The sequence below is a fragment of the Mauremys mutica genome, chromosome 3, assembly GCF_020497125.1.
Source record: "Mauremys mutica isolate MM-2020 ecotype Southern chromosome 3, ASM2049712v1, whole genome shotgun sequence".
In the NCBI taxonomy this organism is placed as follows: Eukaryota; Metazoa; Chordata; order Testudines; family Geoemydidae; genus Mauremys; species Mauremys mutica.
In genome coordinates, this window is record NC_059074.1 from 51,386,770 (window position 1) to 51,413,045 (window position 26,276).

General features: G+C 39.3%; 1 protein-coding gene across 3 annotated transcripts in view; it reads left to right on the plus strand.

The window, feature by feature from the left end:
* The window catches only part of PHF3 (PHD finger protein 3), a 79,954-nt gene that overhangs the window by 9,737 nt on the left and 43,941 nt on the right, over positions 1-26,276 (plus strand). For 2 of the 3 annotated variants that reach the window (XM_045010019.1, XM_045010017.1), the window contains exons 2-4: positions 5,698-5,966; positions 14,942-15,103; positions 16,774-18,604. In XM_045010019.1, coding sequence (XP_044865954.1) covers positions 5,723-5,966; positions 14,942-15,103; positions 16,774-18,604 — 2,237 coding nt within the window. In that variant the 5' untranslated portion in view covers positions 5,698-5,722. Of the gene's footprint in view, positions 1-5,697; positions 5,967-14,189; positions 14,346-14,941; positions 15,104-16,773; positions 18,605-26,276 lie in introns of those variants that run through there. The other variant, XM_045010018.1, reaches the window with a different exon arrangement.

The window sequence follows — 26,276 nt, forward strand, 5'->3', positions numbered from 1 at the left end:
ACAAATGACAGTGGATCAGAGTTGAATCATACTTTCATGCCTGTTCTTTCCCCCCCCCCCCCCAGGGTCTATGACCTATAATCTTAATTGTTGATCTTGCTTTTGAGGACATAGGTTTTTGAATGTAAAGAACATTCTATCTGTATGTTTTTTGTTATAAACAGGGTCTGTGGCTGAAGAACTTGATGTAGAATTGCACTCCAAAATAGAAGCTTTTGTTTATAAAAATTAAGACTAGCCTGGTTTTTGTGACCAGTTAGTGTCGTTGGCTGTAAACATGGCTTGTGTCCACAAACATAATTGGTCCAGTTTGCCATCTTTTTTAACAATATGCCATTTAAAACTACTCCATGTACAGTATGTTAACAATGGTTCAACTGTATTAGCAGTTACCATGTTGTGAACAACCATGTCACTTGACTGGTGCCAACAGTCATGGGGAAACTTAGAAAACTTCCCTAGTATGGAAAAGGCATAGAGGATTTCAGTGTTGTAAGTGAATTCTAAACCCTTAACACTTTTGAGCACCTTGTGTCCGCACACACACAACTGTTTGTAATAATGCATGAGCAATTCCATGGCAGTTACACATTCAGGGCAAATTTCAAAACCATTGTGTCCTGTATCTGTTGTTAGGTATCTTTTCAGTACTAGTTTAAAAAGGACTGGTATTACAGGAGTAGCATATTCATTAGTCTTCCAAGTAGAGTTCCACAATGCTGTACTCCCAATTATTTTCTTACTTTGAGCTATTGGAGCTTTTTTAGTTTTATGCATATAAATTATTTTATAAGGTGCTGTGTGGATACAATCAAGGCTTTTTCTTGTTTTAAAAATTAAAAAAATACTTTAATAGCATGGCTGTGCTATGTGTAGTAAGATGAGGCCCTGAAACATATACTGGGCCTCTGATAAGAGTTTGAGGCCTGAGGCCTGAACTAAAGTAATGATCAAGATTTTGCTAACAGAAAGCAAAGTTAAGCTGTGAGCCAGAGGCAGACCCTGCTCACAGAAGCTGGTAAGGCAAGGGCTGATGCTGCAAAAAGAGACATACCTAAAAGGTACTGGACACCAGATATCAGAACATTCACATACTTGTACACTCCACACAGATAACAAGGAACAAGCTGACTCATCCCAATGAGAGGGCCAAAAGGGTAATATGATGGATAGAGTTGTTTTGTTCGAACCAACTGTACAAGGTGAGAGGTGGCACCTTACTACGTAGAGAGGTTGCACCTCAATACGTCAGGAGTGATGTGTAACTTGTTTGTACCTCTGTATAAGAATGCACCTCTGAGTGGATGTCTTTGTCCGGCCTAGGGGACAGTGGAAAGTCCCGCCACTGACTGAGCCGAGTCCATTGTCAGGGAGCACATAAGTACTAGCTAGCTGCACCTCAGCAGCACCTTGGACTTCGTTTGTCGGAGAGCTGGAGACTGTGTTTCTTTTCGACAATAAACCTGGCCGACGTGCCTTCGTACCTTACTAGAGTCTGTGGTCATTGGGGGTTCCCTCGGGATCTGCTGTGTCAGCTATCTGCGCAGAGCTGGGGCAGCACACAGAGGGAACACACGCACGCAGCCGATTGATATCAACATTGAACAGAGCAGAGCACCACACCGGTAGCATCTGACAACACTGTGTAAAATGATAAAATAGACTCTTTTCTAGATTGCAAAAGGCTAATTTAAACAGCTCAGATTTTAAAAACATTTTACAACACTGCATCTCCAGTTGTTTGCTACTTCCTCAAATGCCTGTTTTGAGGCTTCTACTGGGAATTGGAACAACAGTAGGGAATAATAAAAGTGGACGTGCTGCAGCATTGTTTAATGCTAGCCAGGATGCTTAGTGTAGACACACCACTTCGTTAACAAATTACTGTTGTGTAATTCTCTAAATAGACAAGACTTCTATATCAGGTTATAACACAGATTTTTTTTATTGTAGGGCTGGTATTGCCTAATCCTTTCTGGGTACCTGGTTTGGCTTGTCTTCCTTATTCCCAGCTCTCTGGTCAATAGTACATCCAGAGTGCATTGTCTTTGTGCTGCTTTGTGTGCATGTCCTCTGGGTTCTCCTTCCTCTGCTGAGGCACTATGACTGCACAGAAAAAAGCAAGGATTGTGGTAGGTATGGACTCAGAGTAGATTGACACAGTTATATTATAGGGAAAAAGCAGCTTTTTGGACACATTCCACATTGTATGTGTGTCAGATGAAAGTATTATGAATTGGTTACAAAATGTGTTTGAATTTGTAGTGACGTTGATCCGTAACTGAATATGGCTAAATACTGTAGTGTTGATCATTCTAACAGAAATGTGCAATGTGCTTAACTATTGCAGTAAGCAGGAGTAAGTACTGGGTTGAGGCAGCTGCTTACTGTCAAGGGTTGCTGGAATGGAGGGCTGGGAAAGAGCGAAGGCTCCACATCCACACAGTCTTGTTCCTCCACCTTCATTAAAAACAGTAATCTCTGATCCTGGTTATGAGGTGAGGAGAGAATGAGAGGATATGCATCTTCTTCCCTTTTCCAAAAGCTTCAACTACTTTCTGGCTGCCAAAACCTATAGTCTACCAAAACCTTATTATGTGCCAACATGCCGACTTTCCGCTACCCAGCTATTGTATATAGCAGGGGTCGGCAACCTTTCAGAAGTGGTGTGCTGAGTCTTCATTTATTCACTCTAATTTAAGGTTTCGTGTGCCGGTAATACATTTTAATGTTTTTTAGAAGGTCTCTCTTTACAAGTCTATATATTATATAACTAAACTAGTGTTGTATTGTAAAATAAACAAGGTTTTCAAAATGTTTAACAAGCTTCATTTAAAATTAAATTAAAATGTTGATCTTACGCCGCCGGCCCGCTCAGCCCGCTGCTGGTCTGGGGTTCTGTTCATCTAGGCTGGCAGTGGGCTGAGTGGGACCTGCGGCCTGGACCTCAGCTGGGAAGGGTCTGGCAGCCAGAACCCCAGACCAGCAGCGGGCTGTGCGGGGCTGGTAGCCGGGACCCCAGACTGGCCATGGGCTGAGCGGCTCAGCCCACTGCTGCTCAGGGGTTCCATCCGCCGGCTCCTGCCAGCCGGGATCCCAGCTGCCGGACCTGCTCAGCCCGCTGCCGGTCTGGGGTCCCGGCCCTGCCCACATACAATGGGTACCTACCTTCTCCCTGGTTCTGGCCCATTCTCTTCTCTCTCTCTGCACTGAGCTGAGGGTGGGAGTGGACCGAGCACAGGGCTGGGGGTGAAGGGTCTGGCCAGGAGCTAGAATGAGGGAGGGGGCTCAGGGTTGGGGTGTGGGGGCACTTACCTGGGCAGCTTCCATTTGGTGTGAGGGGTGCAGGTGGGAATGTGAGTGGGGGTGCAGTAGCTTCCGTTTGGTGCTCAGGGTGGGGATGGGGATGTGCAGGGTGCATGGGATGTGGTGGGCGGGGTCTGGAGATGTGGGGGGTGCAAGAGTCAGGGCAGAGGGCTAGGCACATGTGAGGGGGGTGCAGGTGTCAGGGTAGGGGGGCTGGGTATGTGTGGGGGTGCCAGAGTCAGGGCTGGGGTCATGCGGGGGGGTGAAGGAGTCAGCAGAGGGCTAGGTGGTACAGGGCTCAGGGCAGGAGTCTGGAGGGGTGTGGGAGTGCAGGGCTCAGGGCAGAGGGCTGGGGGTGTGTGTGGGGGGCTCAGGGCAGAGGGCTGGGTGACTGCCCCCCCCGAACCCCCAACCCCCCTCGCTCTTTGTCCCGACTACCCCTTCCTGGGACCCCACCCCCTATCTAAGCCTCCCTGCCCCTTGTCCTCTGACTGCCCCCCTAGGACCCTACCCCCTACCTGTCCCCTGACTGCCCCAACCCTTATCCACACCCCGCACCCAGACAGAACCCCCTGGACTCCCATGCCTATCTAACCGCTCCCTGCCCCCTGACAGGACCCCCAGAACTCTGGACCCATACAACGCCCCCCTGCTCCCTGCTTGCCCAACCCCTTTCCACACCCCTACCTCCTGACAGCCCCCCCCGAACTCCCAACCCCCCCAGCTCCTTGTCCCTTGACCATCTCCTCCAGAGACCTCCCCTCCCTAACTGCCTCCCCAGGACCCTCCTTGCTCCCTGTCCCCTGACTGCCCTGACCTCTATCCACCCTCTAACAGACCCCAGGGACTCCCATGCCCCATTCAACCCTCCCTGCTCCCTGACTGCCCCCTCCAGAAACCCCCGCCCCTAACCACACTCCTGGTATCCCACCCCCCCATCCAACCCACCCTGTCCCCTGACTGCCCCCCCCCTTATCCACCCCCCCCCCCAGACCCGGACTCCTTACCATGAGGTTCCCCGCTGATCCGGAGCCTTACCGCCACGCGCGCAGTGCTCTGAGGGGTGGGGCGGGGCTGCGCGAGGCGGTGGGGCTTTGGATGAGCGGGGAGCGTCTTTCCCTCCACCTGGAGCCAAATGCTGCCCCGCGGGAGTGCACAGCCCCAGCCCCCAGAGCGCTGTACGTGGCGGCATGGCTCATGGGGAAGGGGGGGAAGGCGGGGGAGGGGCCGGCAGCTTGTTGCGCTCGGCCCGGCGCTCCAGCCCTGGAGTGCGGACCCTGCAGCTTGCCGCGTCAGCAGGATTTTTATTGGCACACTGGGGTCCCGGCAGGCCCCAGCGTGCCATTAAAAATTGGCTCGCGTGCCATTGGTTGCCGACCCCTGGTATATAGCCTTCTCTGTATCCCTGTCTACTTGTACAATGCAGTTTCTGTCTTTGCTCCAAAAACATGGAGCATACTGACAATATGAGGACAATATAACGTTAAAATTATATTAACTGTTCATTTTTAATATTTAGTTAAATATTTACTCCACATTTTTATTAATTACTGAATCTGCAGCAGAATTTCCAATTTGTCATACAGAAGTATTACAAAAACTAGGCTAAGTCTTGTCACATAATATAGGTGTAGCTTGCTAGTAGGTGTAGCTTGCTAGTAGAGTACACTGGGGCTTGCTTGTACAACATAGCAACTTAGTTAATAACAAATAGTGAAATCAGTGACAAAATTCTCATTGACTTAAGTGGGGCCAGAATTTCATCCAAAGATCTTTTGTTTGTAGTGTACTGTTGAACATAATAGGTGAAATATTTAAGGTAAGCTTTTTTAATATATATATCTTAAAAATATAGCCAGGTGTATTCTTCCATGGTAGCTTTTTGCATGGACTAGAATGAAGTTCTTCTCCCTCCAGTTTTGGGCCCAATCTTGTTAGCTGCTGAGCTGCCTCTAGTCTGTTGTTTTCAGTGGGAATTGAGGATAATCAGATCTTTAGTTTTCAAGGTGAAGAGATGTTACTTCAAGACAGTTGGCACAGATTTGGTTGGTCTTGATTTTTTCCCCCTTATTTAATTGAGGTCCAGCTAGACTTTCTTAAAGAGAATCTTTCAGTTCACTGTATGTGTATATAAATGCCACTACTTCAGTGCTGATAGATGAGCCTGCAATAACAACCTAGTCTGTGTGTGCTGATGGTAGGAAAGAAAAAAAAATTTTTTTTTAGGTTTCCAAGGAGTCCATTCTAAGCAATACACAGAAATTTGTGACAATTCTAAAGTATCTTAAGCATTCTTTAGAAAACACAACCACCAGAACAGCTTGTTGGTTTCTTAGGTTATTTACAATTTGTAGCTTATTTTCTTATGGTATTTTTCTTATCTTTCTATAGGGCTGAAAGACACACAGGAGTCTTCATGGATATAGTTGATACATTTAACCATTTAATTCCTACTGAACACTTAGATGATGCCCTATTTCTAGGATCCAACCTGGAGAATGAAGTCTGTGAGGATTTTAGTACAAGTCAGAATCTCTTAGAGGATTCGCTGAAGAACATGCTCAGCGATAAGGATCCTATGCTAGGATCTGCAAGTGCCCAGTTCTGTTTGCCTGTTTTGGATAGGAATGATCCCAATTTCCAGATGCCTTGTTCAACAGGTAAATCTTACAATTTTTTAAGATTACAATTTAAAATACTTAGTGCCATCCCTTTTTGCTAATGTAGAAAATGGTGAGTTGGGGTTTTTCCCCTTCTATTTTATGACTTAGGCCCCAGGCATTAAACACAGGCTGTTCTTTATTTCATATGAAGGCATCTGTAATATTTATCTAGGAAGACTCTGTTTTGGTGATGGGGGGGGATGTCCAGTCTGGATCACGGTTTTCTTAGGCTTGTCTTCAATATGTGTTTTTTTCCCCGACCTAAGCAGTGTTAAGCTTTGCATAAGTACTACACCTAAAAGTAGCAAAAGTAGCCAGGTGCCTTCAGAATTGCAACAATGCAGAGTTAGCAGTAGGAGTGCTTGAATGATGCAAACTATTCCTGAGAGCTCTGAGATACTCTGATAATTCTAGGCTTTCTAGTACTCAGGTGATACCGGATCCCAAGGTTTTCTGTTTTGGCTGGTTTCAAACCAAACCATTGCCATCGCTAACAGTGTTCTTTGTAATAGTTGGGATATATTTGAATTAGAACCAGTTCATAGCAATTTTTAAAAGAGGAATACCATTGTTTAATGGTTATTGAAAAGTGTATTGCAACGTTTTTGAAAATTATTAAAAGCCACTAGGCCAGTTTTTAATCACATTTACATTGACAGAATATTTACATCTAGCCCACTATTCATGCATCCTTATGGTTAAAAGTTCAAAGATTTCGTGTTTGATTGGTACTACAAATAGAATCTTGAGATGGATAACATTACTGAAATTTCAGTAGTGCTTTGCAGTGTTTGAGCTATAGATATGATTTCATTATATCAGCATTTTCAGATGTTCAGGTACTTTAATCAGTTTTTTCCAACCCCCTTTCCTCCCCCCTAAAAAACATAAAACCATTTCCTCATCACAGTGAGGAAGCAAATTATGTTACTGCAGAACCTAGAATAGACTCATCTTAACTCAATTTTCTGTTTTATAGCTCCAGCTAACAGATCAAGGAAAGTAACAACAAGGGCATTTCTAGAAATGAACTGTAAAGCAAAAACTAAATATTTTGACCTTTACTGCGTCTTCATGACTAAAGACAGCCTCAGATAATATCTTCCCCCACACCCTTCTTCCTTCTCCACTTCCCCATAGTCCCTCAACCTACAACGCTACCCCCCCCCCCAAATCCTCACTGTTTTTCACATTAGACATGAAATCCTCACTATCCCCCCGTTTATCTCATGGACTTTGACAAAATTTGGATTATATAAATAGTGATGATGCACAAGTCTGTTATCGGAGTTACTGCTCCATTTCCTCCAGATATTGCTGGGGATGATGATTCTTATCCTAAGATATGTCAATATTGCACATCCTCTTGGGTACGCGTGTTCTGCATAGCCATGTGTATATAAGTGTATACACAGGGTATGCCTATCTTGTAAAGACGCAAGGAAACAGAAATGAAACCTAGTCGTAGAAAGATTAGAAATATGGCCAGACTTCATCAAAACATCAGTATGCAAAAAATTCATTTCAGGATGGAGGCTTCAGTTCTTCTAATCCAAGTAGTAGTCCCCTCTTCTCCCCCCTGCACAAAGATTTCTTATGCTCATGTTTCCATGTACTCCATAGCAAGCTGAACCTAAATTCTGCAGTAACATTCCTGGATTCTGTGGCACTGTAGTGGAAATTCTGTGACAGCTGTTGTTTTTTAATTTATAAGTGGAGTTTTTAATGAATGAAATATGAAAATGAATAATACAATAAGGACAGAAGATCTTATTTATATTAAAGTCCATTTATTTTGTACTTCTCAGTAGGTACAAAATATTTTTGTTTTAACAACTTGCATTGTAGAAATTGTCAGGACAAAGCTGGATGATTTGGCAGCTGCATGGAGAGGAGTTGGGGCTTTTGGCACAGTAGCTGGATGTTTTTGCTAAAATGATCAGAAGTGGTAATTAACATGGATATTTAAATTTCAAGCCTACCATGCCATTGAAAAAAATGACTCAATTCACCCTTTTGACAGCTATTGTTTCAGGCTGTCTGCAGACTTGAATTGCATTGGTTTATACTTGGTTCACATTTTCATGGTTTTCTTTCAAACCCTAAAGGCTAGAAACATACTTTAAAAAAAATAAATGAAAACTTAAATTTTGGGGTGCAGTTCTGTTATGCAGTGAGAATTCAATGGGATAATGGTATGCAGCCAGTCTTGTTTTTTCTTTATTGATCTCAAGGAAGGCGTATCATATTCTAAAGGTGATTTTGCACCAGCAGTTGCTATACTTTGCAGTTGGAACGACCATTATCATTTCCAAGCAATATTTTTCTGCTAGTCCCCACTCACTGAGCATTCATGTAGCTGATGGCAGATTTGGTAGTCTGTGTGAGAGACTATGAAGCTCTACTGTAACCTGAACTAGGTATTGGAGAAAGTAAAGTCATGCAAGTTGACAAGTTTCAATGTGCTCTTCACCATCAAGCTCCTGGGGAACACTTTGAGTGCATAGTGAACCATCAGAAGAGTTCCCTTATCACATCACAGAAACGCTTGCATCTGGGAGTTCTATTCAAAATTAACATGGTCTCGTAGTATTGCCTGAGGAGAAATAAAACAAAATTTAGGTCTTTTATTGAACAATTCCTCACACCCCTTTAGGTATCGGCACACCAGTGTCTTCTGCTGCTCATTGTGATGGTGGTTTGTGTAGAACAATCTCTATACTCCACCTCTGCCTCCTTCAAAACTTCCTGATCAGGCACTGAAACTACCACATACAGGATATTGGATCATCCGTTGAGAATTCCTCTGAACTTTCAGAGGTCCATTAGAAATGAGCACCTCATCATCTCTTCAAGGGAAAATTTATAATAGATATTCCAGCAATATATAAATTTATTGAGAGATTCCAATCTGAACTCCCATCCCATAACTCAATCTCCTTTGTAGTCATTCACATGGAGAGTGGCCAACGCCACAATGACTTATCTCAACCATCAAGACAGGAAAAAACTGAAAGCGAAAACAGAGGCTAGAAAGATTTCTACATTTGGGTCTGCGCCATATTGCCACATACACCTGCTGTAAGACCAACAGTCTTGCTGATTGGCTCAGCTACTATAATCTGGATGAGGGAAAATGAGAGCTAACCAAGCAAGTTTTTGAGCAGATTTCATTGAGATGGTTCCTTCCATGTGTATGCCACTTCACAACTCAGTCCAAAAAAAAGATAATTAAAGTCTTCTCGCATTGACAACCATAGGCATGAAGAGGACACCCTATTATTCTTTTGTGTCTCCATTAATATTACCAACTTTTCTCTTCACATCCAGTGTAGCCCAAAACATCAGTGCAAACTTCAGTAATCCTGATCCAACTTTCCTAAGCCAGTGCCCGTGCACACATCAGTATGTCTACCATGGCTACTTCCAGTCTCTCTGGACCTCATTCACCAGAACTGCTAGACTCACCCACACATTAAGTGTCTAATGCTTACTTCATGGAACCTGAATGGTCATACTTCTTAAAACATAGTTACTCTTGAGCTGGTTGATTCCCTCCTGAAATTCAGAAAAACCTCCTCCCAAGCAAGTTTTTAGGAGCATGTAGAGGACCTGGTATTTATGGTACATGAGGAGGAAGACAAGAGAGAGTCTGCAAAAGATATTCCAGACTTCTTCTTAGATGGTATTTTCATAAGGGTCACTACTTAGAAAGTGAAAGTGTCTGTACTGAGTGCGGTACATCTGACCCCTTCCCATTCTATCCAGCTGATTCATCCTCCATTCTAAAAGGAGGATCACTTCAAGGCCTATTGAGTATAATGGAAACATAGTCTAGTATTGTGGGCACTTACTAAATCTTGTTTGGAACCACTGGATGAAATGTATTTATGGCTTCTGACTAAAGTTTGCCTTCTTTTGAGCAACACATTGGATAGATATTTTAGCACTATTTGGCTGTTTCCATTAAAAGCAACCTTACCTTCATTTTCCCCCCGTTATGGTGGTTCTGAGGCTAGTTTGGTTCTTTAGAGAAATTGGGTCCACCAGTTAACCAATCAGTTTTCGTTCCCTACATTTTCTCATGTCTTGGCGAAACAAAAATGCTTTACGTGTTTTCAAGGTAATAAAATTTGGGTTTGCCAAAAGTAAATGGAGGAAATGTCTGCTGTATTTATTTTGATTGGTATTACATCTGGGACATAGAGGATTTTGATGCTTTGCTGTACCCTTTCTATCTCTTGTTGACAGTTGACCTATTTTTCAACTTTGATTGAACCTCCTTTTGAAAGTTTAAGTGCTTACTCTTTTGGAGTACATCTTGGTGGGTGGAGAATCACAAAACATCAAGTTTTCAGGGCAGTTCCATTGATGTGTGTATCATTCATTCATGAAGCACTAAAAAAATGATATTCTTCATTTGATTTTGCCTTGGCATATAGTCTTTTGTTCTTCCTGTATTGCTCTCATTTGAAGGCCTTCTGTTTTAAGAATAAAATATATGGTAATAAATTCAGTTTCTTTGTACCATTTGGCTTAATATTTCTACTTCAGACTTTTTTACTTGAAATTATTGAAGGATGTTCTTTGTTTGCTACTTCCAAACTTGACAGAACAGCAGATTACCATGACTGACAATTGTGAAGTCAGTTTCCATATTGTAGAACTGCCTTTTCTAAATGGGAATTCAGTGCTCCATCAAGCCCCATGCTGGATTATTACTTGGGCTACTTCTGAATGTTTGGCTGTACAGTGATGGTAATTTGATCCTTCCCTTCAGATTTTCTGCTATGAGAGAGCAAGGAGATGGCAAATCTTTCATTTAATACTTTTTTGGGGTGAAGGAGAGGAACAAGTGTCCAACCCGATGTTTTAAGATCTAAATGGTTTTCTTTTTTAGTTTTTTTTTCTTTCTTAGTTTTGGCAGTATTGACTGGGGGACATTGTTAGCACTGTTCATTGAGTGTCTCTACAGGGATTGACACGCAGATCCTGTTTGATCTAAAACGATAATACTTTAAAACAGAGTGGAGGATAAATTAATATATGGAATTTGGATTGTTGGTATAAATTATATAAGTAGTGACTTAATTTGAAGATCTGTGGAAAACTGATTTCTTTCTCTATCAATTAAAGAATAATCTTAATTCAGTTTTTTGCATCTTGGTATCGCAGATCACTCTAAGAAATGGCACACTAGTATAGGAAGATCCGCTTTCATTTGCATAACTTCAAGTTAATGAAAGCTTTATTCACTTGAACATTAATTATTCCCTGCTTTACAAATCTTTCATCCAACTCTAAGGCTTGCACAGGCGCATGGTATAATAGTTGCTGCTTTCCCTATTAGATCCCTCCACCTTTTATGTTGATGGCCTATTGCATCAAATCACAATATACAACATGGTAAAAATATTAAAATGTGCAGCTGCTTGTGCAGCATTTATAGTATATGTTGAAGTCAAACTTGGAGCAACTTACGTATGTTTACTCCTGCTGTTACCATGAGTTAACAGAGGTGGAGGCAGCAGACAAGAACAGTATAAAGCAGCAATAATGGTGTTTTGTTCCTAATAATCAGCAACCCCCCCTCCCCCCCAAAAAAAAGCTGAGATAAGAAAATATCAAACCTGCTATGGAGAATCTGCAGCCCTAGGAAAACTGGCTTGGAACCACAGTTTGGAATTACCTTGTATCGTGTCAAAAGGCATAACCATCTTCATTTAGTCTAAGTAATTTTTTTAATATAATGGAGAAAAGAATTATTTTACTGAACATATAAACCAGTGAAGATGTGTACATTTTATAGTTCAGTTCAGAGTTTTGAATGTAATTTGGTTTTTCCCCCTCAGGATACTGTGGAAGTCTTGGTTTTTTAAATATTCCATTAATGACGGAATAGCAAATAGCTGTAATTTTTTACTTTTGTAGAAAATGATTTTTTAAAAAAGTTGTAAGTAAAAATAAATAGTTACATCTGTATGGTTCAAATAACCACTAATATGAGACATTAATACACTACTGTTGTAGTTTTAAAAATTCTTAAATCTCGGTAATCCAAAGTATTTTAAAACATTAAATTGATTGCCGGTATTACATCTTTCTGTATGTTTCATTCCAGGGGTAGGCAACCTATGGCATGCGTGCCAAAGGCGGCACACGAGCTGAATTTCAGCGGCACTCACACTGCCCGGGTCCTGGCCACCGGTCTGGGGGGCTCTGCATTTTAATTTAATTTTAAATGAAGCTTCTTAAACATTTTAAAAACCATATTTACTTCACATACAACAATAGTTTAGTTATATATTATAGACATAGAAAGAGACCTTCTAAAAACGTTAATATGTATTACTGGCACGCGACACCTTAAATTAGAGTGAATAAATGAAGATTCGGCACAGCACTTCTGAAAGGTTGCCGACCTCTTTTCTATTCTACATCTTACTCAGATTTTTTCCCCTTGTCTTTCCATCTTGTTCAAATTGCCCATCCCTGTATAACCCACTTGTCTTTCAGACAGAGAAAAAAACCTTGTTTTTTTGTTTGGAAAAAACAAGTGTCATATACTCTTCAGTGATTTTCACTTTCTTCCTCTTGCTTATTTTCTGTTGTTGATCTCTCCATCTTTAGTTCTTCTCTTGCCTTGCTTAGTATCAGTTTGTGTCTGTACTGTAGCCCTTTGTTTCTTCGTTTATTTCTGTTACTTGTTGCTATCTTTGCCCTTTTCTCAGGTCTCTGTCTTTCTGTCTTTCTCAATATGCATTTCTACTCTGTCACTTTTTTCTCATCACTTTCCCAGCAAGATTCTGTGTTGAATGCTCCTCGTTCAGTCTCAGACAGTTGAAATAGTTGCATTGCAGCTCAACTGGCTTGAAATTAACAAGGTTCTATGGTGCTGATTCCCCTATAAGATGGAAATTGCAGCACAGAGTCTGTTAGCATGTTTTAGTTCTTATGCTCCAATTGAGGGTCTCTAGTATCTCGCAGCAGCAGTTGCATATTTCCCCTTGCCTGTAGTAATAAGAAGGGCATTAACTCTGTGAACATGATACATCCTGAGCACAAATATCACCTGGGACATTAATGCAAGCTCTGAGAAGCACTCCAAAAGTATGTTTCAGAAGTCATCTGACTAAGCAGTTTTCATTCATCATCTCATCTTTGGGGAAGGAAATGTAATTCCACATGGAAGAGAGAGAATACTTTACATGTAAGATTAATCTGAAAGTAATTGGGTATATTACTATAAACCAAGTGCAGAATTATTTGTATAACATTCATTCAACTGAGCAGGATGTAACTACTATCAGTCTTGTGCATACATAAGTGTATAAAAAAGCTTGACTGAACAGAGTCAAAATATTGTTGGGTATGTGAATTTATATTTGAAAGCTGATACTGATTTGCACAAAGACATGTCTTCCTGCAGTCTTAGGCATGCAATGCCAAAAGATTGTCAAAATACAAATTGAATAAAAGCCAATAGAAGTAAATTACCGTTGGTTCTGAAAACTATTAACTCTAGCTTCCTTATTGATTATCCATTGTCCAGAATTAAGTTCAAATAGCAAATTCAAGTGTAAATCTTCTCAGGAGTCACATTTATTGTTTGTACTCTACCAGAGTCAATCGGTGTAATCAGGCTGTATAAAAATTGTCAAATATTTTGCTAAAATATTAATTTTTCTCCCTTCTCGGTAGAAAAATCAAGGGTGGGGGACCTTCTACTGTTAAAGCTTGTTTATTGACCATTGTTCGGTTAGCTGTATCAGTGTCTTGCAGTTTATGCCTTTTACTTTTTAAGTATCTTAAGAGAATACTCAACATTGAACAACTTGCACAGATTTAATTGTCTTTTTTTTCTTGCGAATATTGCAAAAACAGAGTTGAAAAAAGATAGTTGATACTTTCTGATGGGATAGTCTACAAATTTTAATGGTTATTTAAGTCCCTTTAACAGCTGCTTTCTCTGATTTTTCAAGACAAATATATTGTATGTCACAGTTTCAAATAACCATTTTTAACCATTTATCAGAATTTTGTAAAGATCCTATTTGTCATATAAATTAATTTGCCTTGAAATGCTTCTAGATAGCTTTCTACTGTTCAGGCAGTTGTATCAGTTGTCTGGAGTCTGTGCTGTATTTGTTATACCCTGCTACTTGTTCTGCAAAATCACTTGGGTACTTGGATTGATCTCACAGATTTCGCATCCCACAGGGACCAGGATTCATTAATCACACATAGGATCTTGGGATAGGAGAGGCTACCATTGCAGAACCATACTTAGAGAAAGTGAGGAGAGTGGCTGGTACAGTGGCTTGACTGCCTCTTAGGAAACCTATGTTCAGGAGCAACCTCTGGGATCCTTCTCAGGTTAGTGGAGGCTAGGAATGTGACAGACTATGTTCTCAGTCTCTGGCTGGAAGACTAGTGCATGCTGTGCTCAGTGCTCTTTCTAGTGGCATTAGCGACTCACAGATGCAGATACATGTGATTGGAATTTAAAAATTAAAAACTGTGTCCTAGAACAACAATGTGGCTTAAACTTTCTGCATTTTTGGATCAACTCTTTCTACTGTTCTCCTTTTCTTCACTTAGGTGGGAATGGACAGCAAGGGACAGCTGATCCTATAAGGCTTGGGTACCTTCCCATGTTGTTGTTTTTTTAATAAAATAAAATAAAATAAAAGTGAGTCCACTGCAGGTGGCATGACTCTTTGACAAGGACCTCCTCAGAAATGATAAGCTTTGGGTGATAGCTTTTTCTACACTGAAACTGCCTCATATGAGAACTTTCTATCTCATGTCCTCATTTTTCATTTTGATTGTTCTCAAATGCCCCCTCTTATTTTTTTATTTATTTATTTTTTTAATCTGGCCATCCCCCTTTTCTGGCCCCCACCCTTCCCAGCCTCTTATAACTAGATACTTTTAAGTTTTAGGCTCTTTTTTGTTTTTATTTTTTTCAGTTATTGGTCTTGATGATATTATGGATGAAGAAGGAGTTAAAGAAAGTGGTAACGATACCATTGATGAAGATGACGTAATTTTACCTAACAGGAATTTAAGGGACCAATTGGATGACACTTCAGTCAAGTCACCAAGAAAATCACCACGTTTAATGGCACAAGGTGATCATTCAAATAATGCAAAGATTTGCATCTCTGGGGACATTTGGGGGTTTTACAACTTTTTTTCTCTATTTTAAACTTTAGGTCAATGTTGTTAATCACTTGGTTATATGAAGGATAATATAAATATTTTGAAATTATTTTTCATCAGAACTATTTAACAGCATTAATGTTGTAAACATTTAATGATTTTGAAAAAATGGACCTATTGCTAAAGGTTCCAAATAACTCAGTTTTGGGGCATAATTTTAGTGAAGGGGAGGTGATGGTGCCATTAACCTGACTCACATAGAGAGGTTAGAAAGATGTGAATTATGACCCAGGTAAAGAGGTAAGATACTAATTAGTGGAGCCATTTTATATACTCAAACAGCATTGAAGTAAACCATTGACTTCAAAATCAGAGTTTTTAGGCAATCTGACCAATCTGGCTGTGTGTCTGTATAGTGCAGTATTCTATTCTATTAAAACTTAGAATTTTTGGAAGTATATTATTTCATGTAAGTATTATGTGTGGGAGGGTGATGGAGATAAGAAAATACATCAGAGTTGAAGCAGTATAGATTGAACTGCATTTTAAAACTACTTATGAGATTTGGAAATGCCTGATTTATAATATACACAAAGTAATTTTCACAATGTTCTTTAAATGAAAAAATTTGATTTGAAATTTAATACTTTCTGTAGGTCATTATTTTCAATGTTTCTCCTGTTTCCTTTTTTGGATTTTAAGTAAGGTTATCATCTTAATAATAGTTTGATCTTGTATAAAAGTCATTCATCCAAAGATGTCAACATGCTTTACAAATGATTAACTTCTAAAGTATAAGAGTTCACATCAAATACGAACTTCAATGGATGTCAGATTATTACTTTAAGAATCCCAAAATTATATGTAAGCTTAACTACTGTGTTTTTGTTTTAGTGACAAGGTGCCAAAACTTTATTTGTATGACACTTTCTTCATATAGAAGTTAAAAAGACAATTAAATACTCTTCCTATTTCAGTGATAGTGCGACCTTTTAGATTTAAGAAATTCTGGTTTCTCGCTTGCTATCCAGAACTTACATGGCCATTTACATTTGTCTAAACCAGGGGTCGGCAACCTGCGGCTCCCGGCTCGCCAGGGTAAGCACCCTGGCGAGCCGGCCCGGTTTGTTTATCTGCCGCGTCGGCAACTTCGGCCGATCGTGGCTCCCACTGGCCGCGGTTCGCGGTCCCAGGCCAATGCGGGAGGCAGGAAGCCGCGGCCAGAACATCCCTCGGCTCGCGCCGCTTCCTGCCTCCCGCATTGGCCTGGGACCGCGAACCGCGGCCAGTGGGAGCCGCGATCGGCCGAAGTTGCCGACGCGGCAGATAAACAAACTGGGCCAGCCCGCCAGGGTGCTTACCCTGGCGAGCCAGGAGCCGCAGGTTGCCGACCCCTTGTCTAAACAGTGACAACGTCAAATTGAAATACAAATCTTTTGTATTAGTTTTAAATTTTAATAATGTTTCTTGAAATCAGTAAACAATTAGTGATCTAACATTTTGTCAGTTAATCTTGTAAATTAAACATTTTGTAAGTTAAATTTTGTTGAGTCATAAATTATTTTCACTGTAGTCTAATCTTGTGTTTGCCAGGAAAAGAGTGAAATATACCTAAGAGATTCTTTTTTTTCTTTAATAGAACCAGTACGAAGTTTGCGGCAAAGTACTATAGCCAAGCGTTCAAACATTGCACCTCTTGCTAATACCAAGAAAGCAGCTGTAAAATCTGGATGTGCCCAAAAAGGAGGACCAAAACAGCAAGACAAGGGTCAAACTAAACAGGAAGAAATTAGTACACCAATGAAACTTGAACATCTTAAAGAAGTTAGGCGTAGTAGTAGACTATCTGTTCAGACAGAGGAAACAGAAGAAGCATCATCACCTTCTCCAAGTAGTTCGAAACAATCTGTTTGTCATGAAAAGATGGATGAAGTAAAATCTGAAACTTTCAAGCAAGGAAAATTGGATGAAACGTTCCATGAATTAAGAGGTGGTTCTCTTTCAACAGACACTTGTTCTTCTACTGAAGAAGCAGAAAGCAAAACAGAGACTGTTATGAAAACTGGGCTGGATTTTGTAACCTCTGCAAATAATGAAGCTAACAAAGTAAAAAATATCGATATATTTAAAAATAAAGTGGATGAAACTGTGGTTGGTGAAATAGGTTCTGATGCATCCTCAGAAGAAAAGACTGAATACAAAATCAAGGAAACAGAGGAGAACCCTAAAGAAAATGACCAAAGCAAGATAAGTGGAATGACTACCATTTCATCTGTTACAACAGTTTGCATGAATTCAAGTGACATCCAGGAGACCCCTTCGTTTCTGTCCAGATCTGTAGAGGAGAAGACAAAATGTAGATTAGATCCACCGACTACTGTGGAAGCATCTGGTAAAAATGTTATGTCATTAAAAGACTGTAAAACAGAGTCTTTAGATGACCCTAAAGAGGCCGATAAAAATGTTAATCCTTCTAGCAAACACTTGGACAGTACAGAATTTGATAAGACAGCCTTGAAAAGTACTATTTCTGCTGAAGCAGGAAGTAATATTTTAGAAAGCAGTATTGATCATGATTGTCCAAGCCAAAAGGTACAGCAGCAGGACAGCTATATTAAAATGGAGGGATATGAGGCAGCAAAGCTTCAGGATGATGATAGAATTTCAACAAAAAGTCCCAAAACTCTGAAGTCCAAACACATTAAATCTATGGTACAGATTAAACAAAATTTGACTGCAGGTGCAGGACGAAAATTACTCACAACTAAACAACAAATAAGCCATTCAAAAACAAGAGTTGGTGTTAGTGTTTCAAGTTTTCACAGTGCATCTTCAATAAGTCTGAAAAGGAGTGCAGATGAGCAAGAGAGGTGGCAGCATTTTCACAAAACAGTTAAAGTTAGGAAAAAACATACTGATAAAGATGTGAAAGCACAGAGCTTTGATATGGGGGTCACAGTGAAGAAACAGACCCATACGTTGGTGAAAAAAGTATCACGCATCCAAACACCTGTGCAAAAGACATCAGTTCAGAATGTGAGCGACAAGTCTCTTAGTCACCAGGGTTGTTCAAAAGAAATCCACCATCCTGTCTCAGCATCTGTACATCCACTGTCAGGTCATTTGCTACATCAAAATCAGAAACAAACACAGAAACATCAACTTGCAATTGCGCTTAAAACAAATAGTTATGTAAAAGAAGAAAGAGAGACAAAAGAACCCACAGGTTTAGAACATTTGAAGGAGGATGAAAAAGAAAAACTGAAATTGAAAAAGATCGAGAAGAATCTTCAGCCTCGCCAGAGAAGAAGCAGTAAAAGCCTTTCACTTGATGAACCTCCCTTGTTCATTCCAGATAACATTTCTACTGTAAAACGTGAAGGCTCAGAACATACCTCTCCAAATGAAAGCAAACATGTATGGGTTCCCACCAAGCAGTGCGGTTTTTGCAGAAAGCCGCATGGCAACAGGTGTGTGTGGTTTGGGATATACAGTGTTTTTGTTGGTTTCAAAAGATAAAAGTGCTCTTTTTATGTTCAGGTTTCTGCTGCTGTTCGTGTCTTAGTTCATCTTTGTCACATCAAACAAAAAAGCAGGCACAACCTTTCTAATGGAAATCTGTATCAGTCATACTATGAATTGCCTACCTGTGTACCGCCGCACCCTTTCACTCCAACTTTTAAAACAAGCTAAATAGCACAGTAAAGGCTGTCTTGGTCAAAACGAAATATTACTAGAAGAAGTCTATCTTTTTTTATTATATGAATGCTCTGCTTTAGCGGGATATGTAATTCTGCTAAACTGTTAGGTAGAATAGAGACATCTTAAAACTCACCGCCTTGGAAAACATCAAACTAAGGCTTAAGTGTTTCAGAGTGATTTGTAATAGTTATTTTGCCTGAAAACTGGTAAAAGTGAATGTTACACTCTAAGCTAAAAGGGTCACGATCAACTTAAAAATCAAACAATAATTTGAAAGTGTTTTTTTGTTATAGCTAACTGTTTACTATGCCTCAAAGATAAGGGAGAATATTTTTTCTCTTTTTAGTTTACTGTGTGTATTAGTCAATATTGTTTTTGTGAGTCTTTCATATATAACAGTGGGAGAAGAAAACATTTAAAAACATGACAAAGCTACAGGTTTTTTTATGGGACTTGCATGCAGGTGTGGTATTTGAAATTGTATTTAGCTCACTTAAAAATGGATAACATCTGATGCTAACGGTGTCCTCCTTTCACTGAATAAAATGTTCATTTTCAGCATGTTGTGGATGGAGTGAAACAAGGCATTATGTTCTAATGAGACAGAAGTATTAGTTCAATAACATGAGTCCTTTTGTCTCATTTTTTACATTATTACCATGATTATATTTATGAAGAATTGTTCTTATTTCTGACTTTAAAAGTAGTTTTGCCTATCTACCTTTTGAACTTGATGGAGCATGAAGTACTTTCCGTACCAATCAGATGAGTGTTGAATCAGCCCGTATCTTTTCACTTCATAGAAATTCCTATTATTCTACGAATACTGTAGAACTCCATTTTTCTGACTGAAACAAGGAATATATAATTTAGTTGATTAAAGTTTATATCATATTTGGGCATTTGAAGGACCATACTATATATAAATTCAGCATTTGCATCCAAGAAATGACCTTCATGTTCCAGAATTTCATGATTACTTGTCAGAACATTCATGAAGTAAATGTGTATTTTAATATTTACAGTGCAGCTAGAGTAATCTGCAAATTAGTAATTCATGTGAAGATGCAGCATATATAAGAATAAAATAATAGAAAACTAAATACTACTGTAAGGATTTTAAGATTATTGTGGAATACTTGATTGAAGGGATACTGTCATGCTTTAATGTATTTTTTTAACAATCCTTTTACTATTAATATTGCTGGCTTAACATATTTGTTGGGATAATCTGGACTCCTTTTTGCCATTTATGCTTTTTGTGTTTACTGTTTTTTCACTCAGATTGGACAATGAATGTAGATTTTACTCAGTTTCACTTTCGCTTTATTATCGGGTTCTTATTCACTAGCACATGGTGCAAGTGTTTGGATTGCAAATAAATTCAGTGGAATGTTTAAACTTAATCAAATTGCTTTAAATACATACATAAATAAATACATAAATTGAAATGTTCTGTAAACATTTTTAATGCAAAATACAAATTTTTGGCCTAAATTATTTTGACAGGGTCCCTTCAATTGATACTGAATTGAAACGTTTCTTTGTTTCTTGTCTTTTTCATGGATGTTTAAATTTTTTTCTTCCTATTCTGAATGTCTAGTTAGTAAGAGACCTTCAAAACATGTTTTAAAATTAAGCTGGTGAAGTTCAGTTGTGGCTAGAGAATCTGATCACTAATGGGCAGTGTGGGGGCTGCCAGTTAAGGTGGAATGAATTTGGTACATTTTTACTTTGATTCAGAGCTTTCAGTTTAAAATCAAAGTTACAAATGTTTAAAACTTAACTAGGAATTAGTCGCGGGGAATTGTAATGGGATAGGAAACATTTAATTTAGACAGTATGTTTATATACTGTGTGTTGGTACATTGTGTAGTGCAATGGGGAGCCATTTTTATTTGGAGGCCTTTAGGTGTTACATTGTACAAATAATATATTCTCTAGTTCAATCACCATCCAAGTTGGCAGGACACAGGAGTTGCTACCATCTGATAGCTGTTCAGTGTCATGAGTTTTGTGGTGTCAGTCCATTTCTTTTGGACAGATTCCTGTATCACTGAACTGTTACTATAGTTGGCACAAATTGAAACATTCAACAGTATTAGCAGAAAGGTCCAGGATCAAATGGGCTTTGAATTGAACCACTCTCTCATTCCCAAAGATGATATATACAGAACAGATTGATGCACTGTTGCCCATGCTTGGTGGTTTTTTTACACTCACACACTCTCTCTCTCTCTCTCAGTTGTTTTTACAAAGTGAAAAACCAAACCGTTAGAGCATTTATATTTTTGTTTTTTGAATTACTTTTTACTTCATTTTGGACTTGTATGTTTAATTTTAACATACATCCTTAAAGTTTTCATCTCAAAAACTAAGTTGAGCTTAGAATAGAAGAGGAAGCAAAACTCCTCTCTAATATCTTTCTAAGCAGGGACAGTGTGGTGTTACATTATTTGTGCTTGTTACTGCAGCAGTAATTAAACCTGCTTTTAAAAGGGACAGCAGCTTAAAAACTGTACCTCTCTGAAATGTTTTTACTGAATATTGTTAAAAGTATAACACACAAGTACTAAAACTGAGAAGGCTCCAAAAATTGTTTACTTTGCATTTAACGACATTTATTTATTCAGTTTCTCCATTTTCCCTGTATAAGCAGCTAGTTTAGCCAGTTTTCGCTCTTTTATGTGTAACTCATCGCATAGGGAAAGGGTGACATGAAAAAACACTTCAAGTTGGGAACTTATCTCACTTTTTTAAACTGACTAGATTTTAAGTTCATGGTGTTGCTTTTTACAATTCTCTAAACATTGTTAGATGTTGCTTGTCAATTCTATGTTGTAGATGGTATGAAAAACAAGAAATGGAACTGAAGTGGAGTCCCAAATTAAGAAAATGTGTGCCAAGAGCTTTCTAATTTAGGACTAGCAAGTTTGGTTTCATGTTAATGAAATACAACATGAATTAAGGTTGGAAAAAATTTTCACTTTAACATACTATGCAGACTCAAGTTGCCCCCCCCCCCTTACCAGAAATGCAAACCCAAGGTTGCAAAAATTAATTAAAGTAAAAAAATACCAAATGTTAGGTTTCTCCTTCAGTGTTAATTTGGGATTCTCTTGCAAGTACAAGGATCACATTTTGAGATATTGTAATAAGGGCTCTCACAATCATGCTAAGCTGGATATGTCTGTTAAAATACAGTAGATCCTCAGAGTTATGGATATCTCAGGAATGGAGGCTGTTTGGAACTCTGAAATGTTCGTAACTTTGAACAAAACGTTATGGTTCTTTCAAAAGTTTATAACTGAACATTGGCTTAATACAGCTTTGAAACTTTACTGTGCAGAAGAAAAATGCTGCTTTTAACCAACTTAAAAGAAACAAGCACAGAAACAGTTTCCTTACCTTGTCAAATCTTTTTTTAAACTTTCCCTTTATTTTTTAGTAGTTTTCATTTATTTCATGTATTTGCTTTTTTTTGTCTCTGCTGCTGCCTGATTGCATACTCCCGATTCCAAATTACGTGTGTGGTTGACTGGTCAGTTTGTAACTCGGTTGTTCTTAACTCTGAGGTTCTACTGTAATAGTAATAAACTAGTTAACATTGTTCATCTTCAGGGTCAGTACCATATTGAGATTATTGGACAGTTCACCTTTTAGGAACAGATGCTGTCATTCTGCTACCAAGTGCAAAGGTAAAATACATGTACTTTGCACAGGGGACCTAAAAGAGGTTGATTAGAATGTAGAGCAGGAGTCCTTTCCCTCAGTGTGGATAGGCTTTATAGACATGAAAACTGTAGCAGGATCAGTAATAGAAATTGGAGCCCATGCGTATCTTCTGCTGGGGGTTGTGCCTGTTGATTTTTTATTTATTATTTTTTTTAGAATCTCAGGGTTGGAAGGGACCTCAGGTTTCTATACATGGTGTCTCTTCCTCTTACCTCACCACCCTCAGTGGAACCAAGGTAGTAGCAGCATGCTTTGGAGCTGTGAAGTGTGGAGCGGGGCAGCTTTTGGCATTAGTACTATTGTTTCATTTTGTCTGCTGACTGTATTTTATTGATTCTATTCAAAGTGATATCTTTGCAGTGTAACGGCTAGTTTTTTTTATAAATAAAAGATGAAGTTCTTCAGGAACTGAAGTGCTGGTTATGGTGTACTGCCATGTAGTTTCCCATTTCCAACACATATTTCCTATTTGTTTTCTTGTCTCAATGTAAACTGTGAGGTTTGATTTTTTTTAATACATATCATAATATGTATATGGGGTATACCATGTGTCTGAGTTAGTTTTAATGAGAAACCATAACTTTTTGGATTTCCTAACTTGTTTGATTTTGCAACTTTAATCCTATATTAGTGCTAAGGTGTCTCCGCCCCCCACCCCAATGACATATCTTTATGCATGATTGCAGCATTTGTGTGAGGAATTCTTCCTTCCAGATTCTGTAAATGCCGTTGAAATGGACTAGTTTCTGGATTTTGATCAAGTTGAATATACTTTCATGGCACTAACAGAATAGGAAGAATAATAAAGGGACAGTAGTTCCAAGTTTACTTTTTTCTGAAGGTAGCTTGTATGTCTTGCAACTTATATAAGAAATAAAACGTTTTGTTTTTCTTCTTTATGTAGAGCCAGATAAATCCTGGAATCTGCACACAGAAGGAATCCTATATTCATCCCTGTGCTTGTAGAAAACATAAGACCCTAACACAGCATTCTCCCCCCATTATATTGTTTCCAGTGTCCCTGGCTTTTACATCCGTGCCTAAGATCTACAGGCTTTGGGGCTTGAACTCCCTGCCATTTTTACAGGCTGGCAAATCCTAACCATATATTATAAATCTGTGGAAAGCTTCACAAGGGAAACACTGCAAACTTTCCTCCATTCTGGCCCCCTTGATTTTTTTCCTTTAATGGATCAGGGCTCACCAAATGCCTAGTTAATAAATTAAATTACCTACTGTATGTTATTTTTACATAAGGAAAACCTTGATTGGAAGAACTGTTATCATCGTAATGAAATTGCAACATCAGTGCTAGATTTTTAAAATAATGTCTTTCAATTCTTTTAATTTTTTTCAAATGACTTTCACTTCCTTTGGTTTGAATGTTATATATTATATTTATTTACTTTTTTAATTCTCTATTAATGCACTTGGTATCTGAATTTGTAGTTTATGTTTGGGCAGATTGCTGTTCCCATGCAGAGCCCAGTGGAAGTAATTGGGGTTATGTGCAGCAATCTACCTGTGTGTAACAAATTGCAGGATTAGGGCTTTAGCTGGATTTTAAAATAAAATAAGTACAAATCTTAAGGTTGCACAGGAAGGCAATTTGAAAATGCAGACATTAAGGTTTAGCAAACATCCGATGAAGTGGATTTTAGCCCACGAAAGCTTATGCTCAAATAAATTTGTTAGTCTCTAAGGTGCCACAAGTACTCTTGTTCTTTTTGCTGATGCAGACTAACACAACTACCACTCTGAAACCTGTAACCTTATCTCTGACTTCTGGTGTGTAAATAGTCTATATACGTGGTCTCATAATATTCCGCTAATAGATTTTTTCAAAAACCGTAAGGAAAACTAGTTTTCTGTCTAGTTTACTTGTGAAGTTGGAAAAATATTTAGGCTTAAATTTTTCCTTGTGAAATTACAGTTTTCACTTAAAACAATTGCATCCATTACTGTGCGGAAATAATATTTAAACTATATTGATACTTTGAGGTTAGGGGATATGAGACGACATAATGCATACATACATAGTAAAGAAAGAGAACAGGGGTGGCCAAACTGCAGCTTGTGAGCTTCATGCTGCTCTTTTACAGTTAAAGTGTGGCTTGCAGAGCCCGTCTCATCCCCCCATTTTTTGCCTACTAGACTTGGGGGGGGAGCTCAGGGCTTCTGCCCTACGTCAGGGTGTTGGAGATAGGGGTTTCTGTGAGAGACAACTGGTGCCTGCTGAGAGTAGGGAGGGGGCACAATTTAAAGGATCAGCCTCCTCTCCTACCCCCAACATCTTGAGTCATCCTTACTCTGTGTTCTCTCCCTGCAGCTCCCAGGTATTAGCTCCCTGTGAAGAGGCAGCAGGAAACAGCTGGGTTCTGCAGAGAGGGGCCGCTGCTTTAGCTCCATGGGGAGAGGCAGCAGCAAAAGCAGCAGCTCTCCCTGCAGCTCCCAGCTGTTTGCTGCTGCCTCTCTCCATGACCACAGCTCCAAGCTTGCTGAGCACCAGCATCATGTGACCAAGCGGGACCAGCAATCCCTTGCAAATATTGGGGGAGGGGGACATGGGACCCCATGTGCCTCCCCCCACGTGTTGCCTCTGGTAGCGTGTGTGTGTGTCTGTGTCTCTCTCTCTCTCTCTAAGGGCTTCAGCCCCACGGGGCATGCTTGCCGGGGCTCAGGGCTGAAGTCCCGAGCCCCATTAGGTGCACTCCTCTCGAACTTCTAAAGATTGTCGTATGCAGCTTGTAGGGTCGGTAAGTTTGGCCACCCCTGAAATAGAATATTTATACACATAATGCAGCACCATAAGGGCTTTTCTCTGAGAGATCATTATGGCAGTGGATCAGAAATTAAGTTCTAAGTCCCTGTAGGCAAGGAAAGAGATGAAGACCCTGCACACACTTTTTAAAGTTAAGCATAGGTATAAGTTTTCAGAATTGGTGCCTAAATAGTTAAATGAATGAGTGTGGTGACCAGAACTTAAAACAAGCATGACACACAAGATATGATTTATATTTGTTAATTGAGCACAAGTATACAAATATTACTCATGTATAGCTATTACTGGAAAATTTGCTTAATATGATAGTATAATTTAAAAACAGCATTGTAATGCATAATCACCAGTTGGCAGAGTTCTATACTGTACACACTGAAGATTCTGATGCTGTAGTTTTTTGTATGGGCACATACATTATTTGTGCTAGTTTAGATCAGTAGGAAATAAAATTAAAGGGACACTATTAAAGTTGGTATTGGTAAGCCTACAAAATAAAGGAACATCAATTTGAAAATCAAATTTGTCTGAAATATTTTTTTTTTGCTTTTTTAGTTACATGTGACACCTAAGGCCCTGATCTTGCCATCGTAGTTCTGCTTGCAGGATTGGTGTCTGAAATTACTGAAAAATTAGAGAATATATTTTTGTTTTCAGTTTCATTACTTTTTGCATTTGACTTCACTTTGTTTAGTTAGGTTCATCGTTTTGTTGATGGTCCTGTCTCTCCCACTATGCTTTTTTGTTTTTTGCTCTTGACCCTGTCCTTCCTTCCTTGCTGAAAAGTTCCTTGTAACATTAGACATTCAGAAGGAAGATTTTCTTCTGTTTTTTCTTCCTAAAAAAAAAAAAAAAAGTCTAACTACTTAAAGGTTGTTCTATTGAAACTTGGTGTAAAAAATAATAAATTGACATTGCTCTTTTGC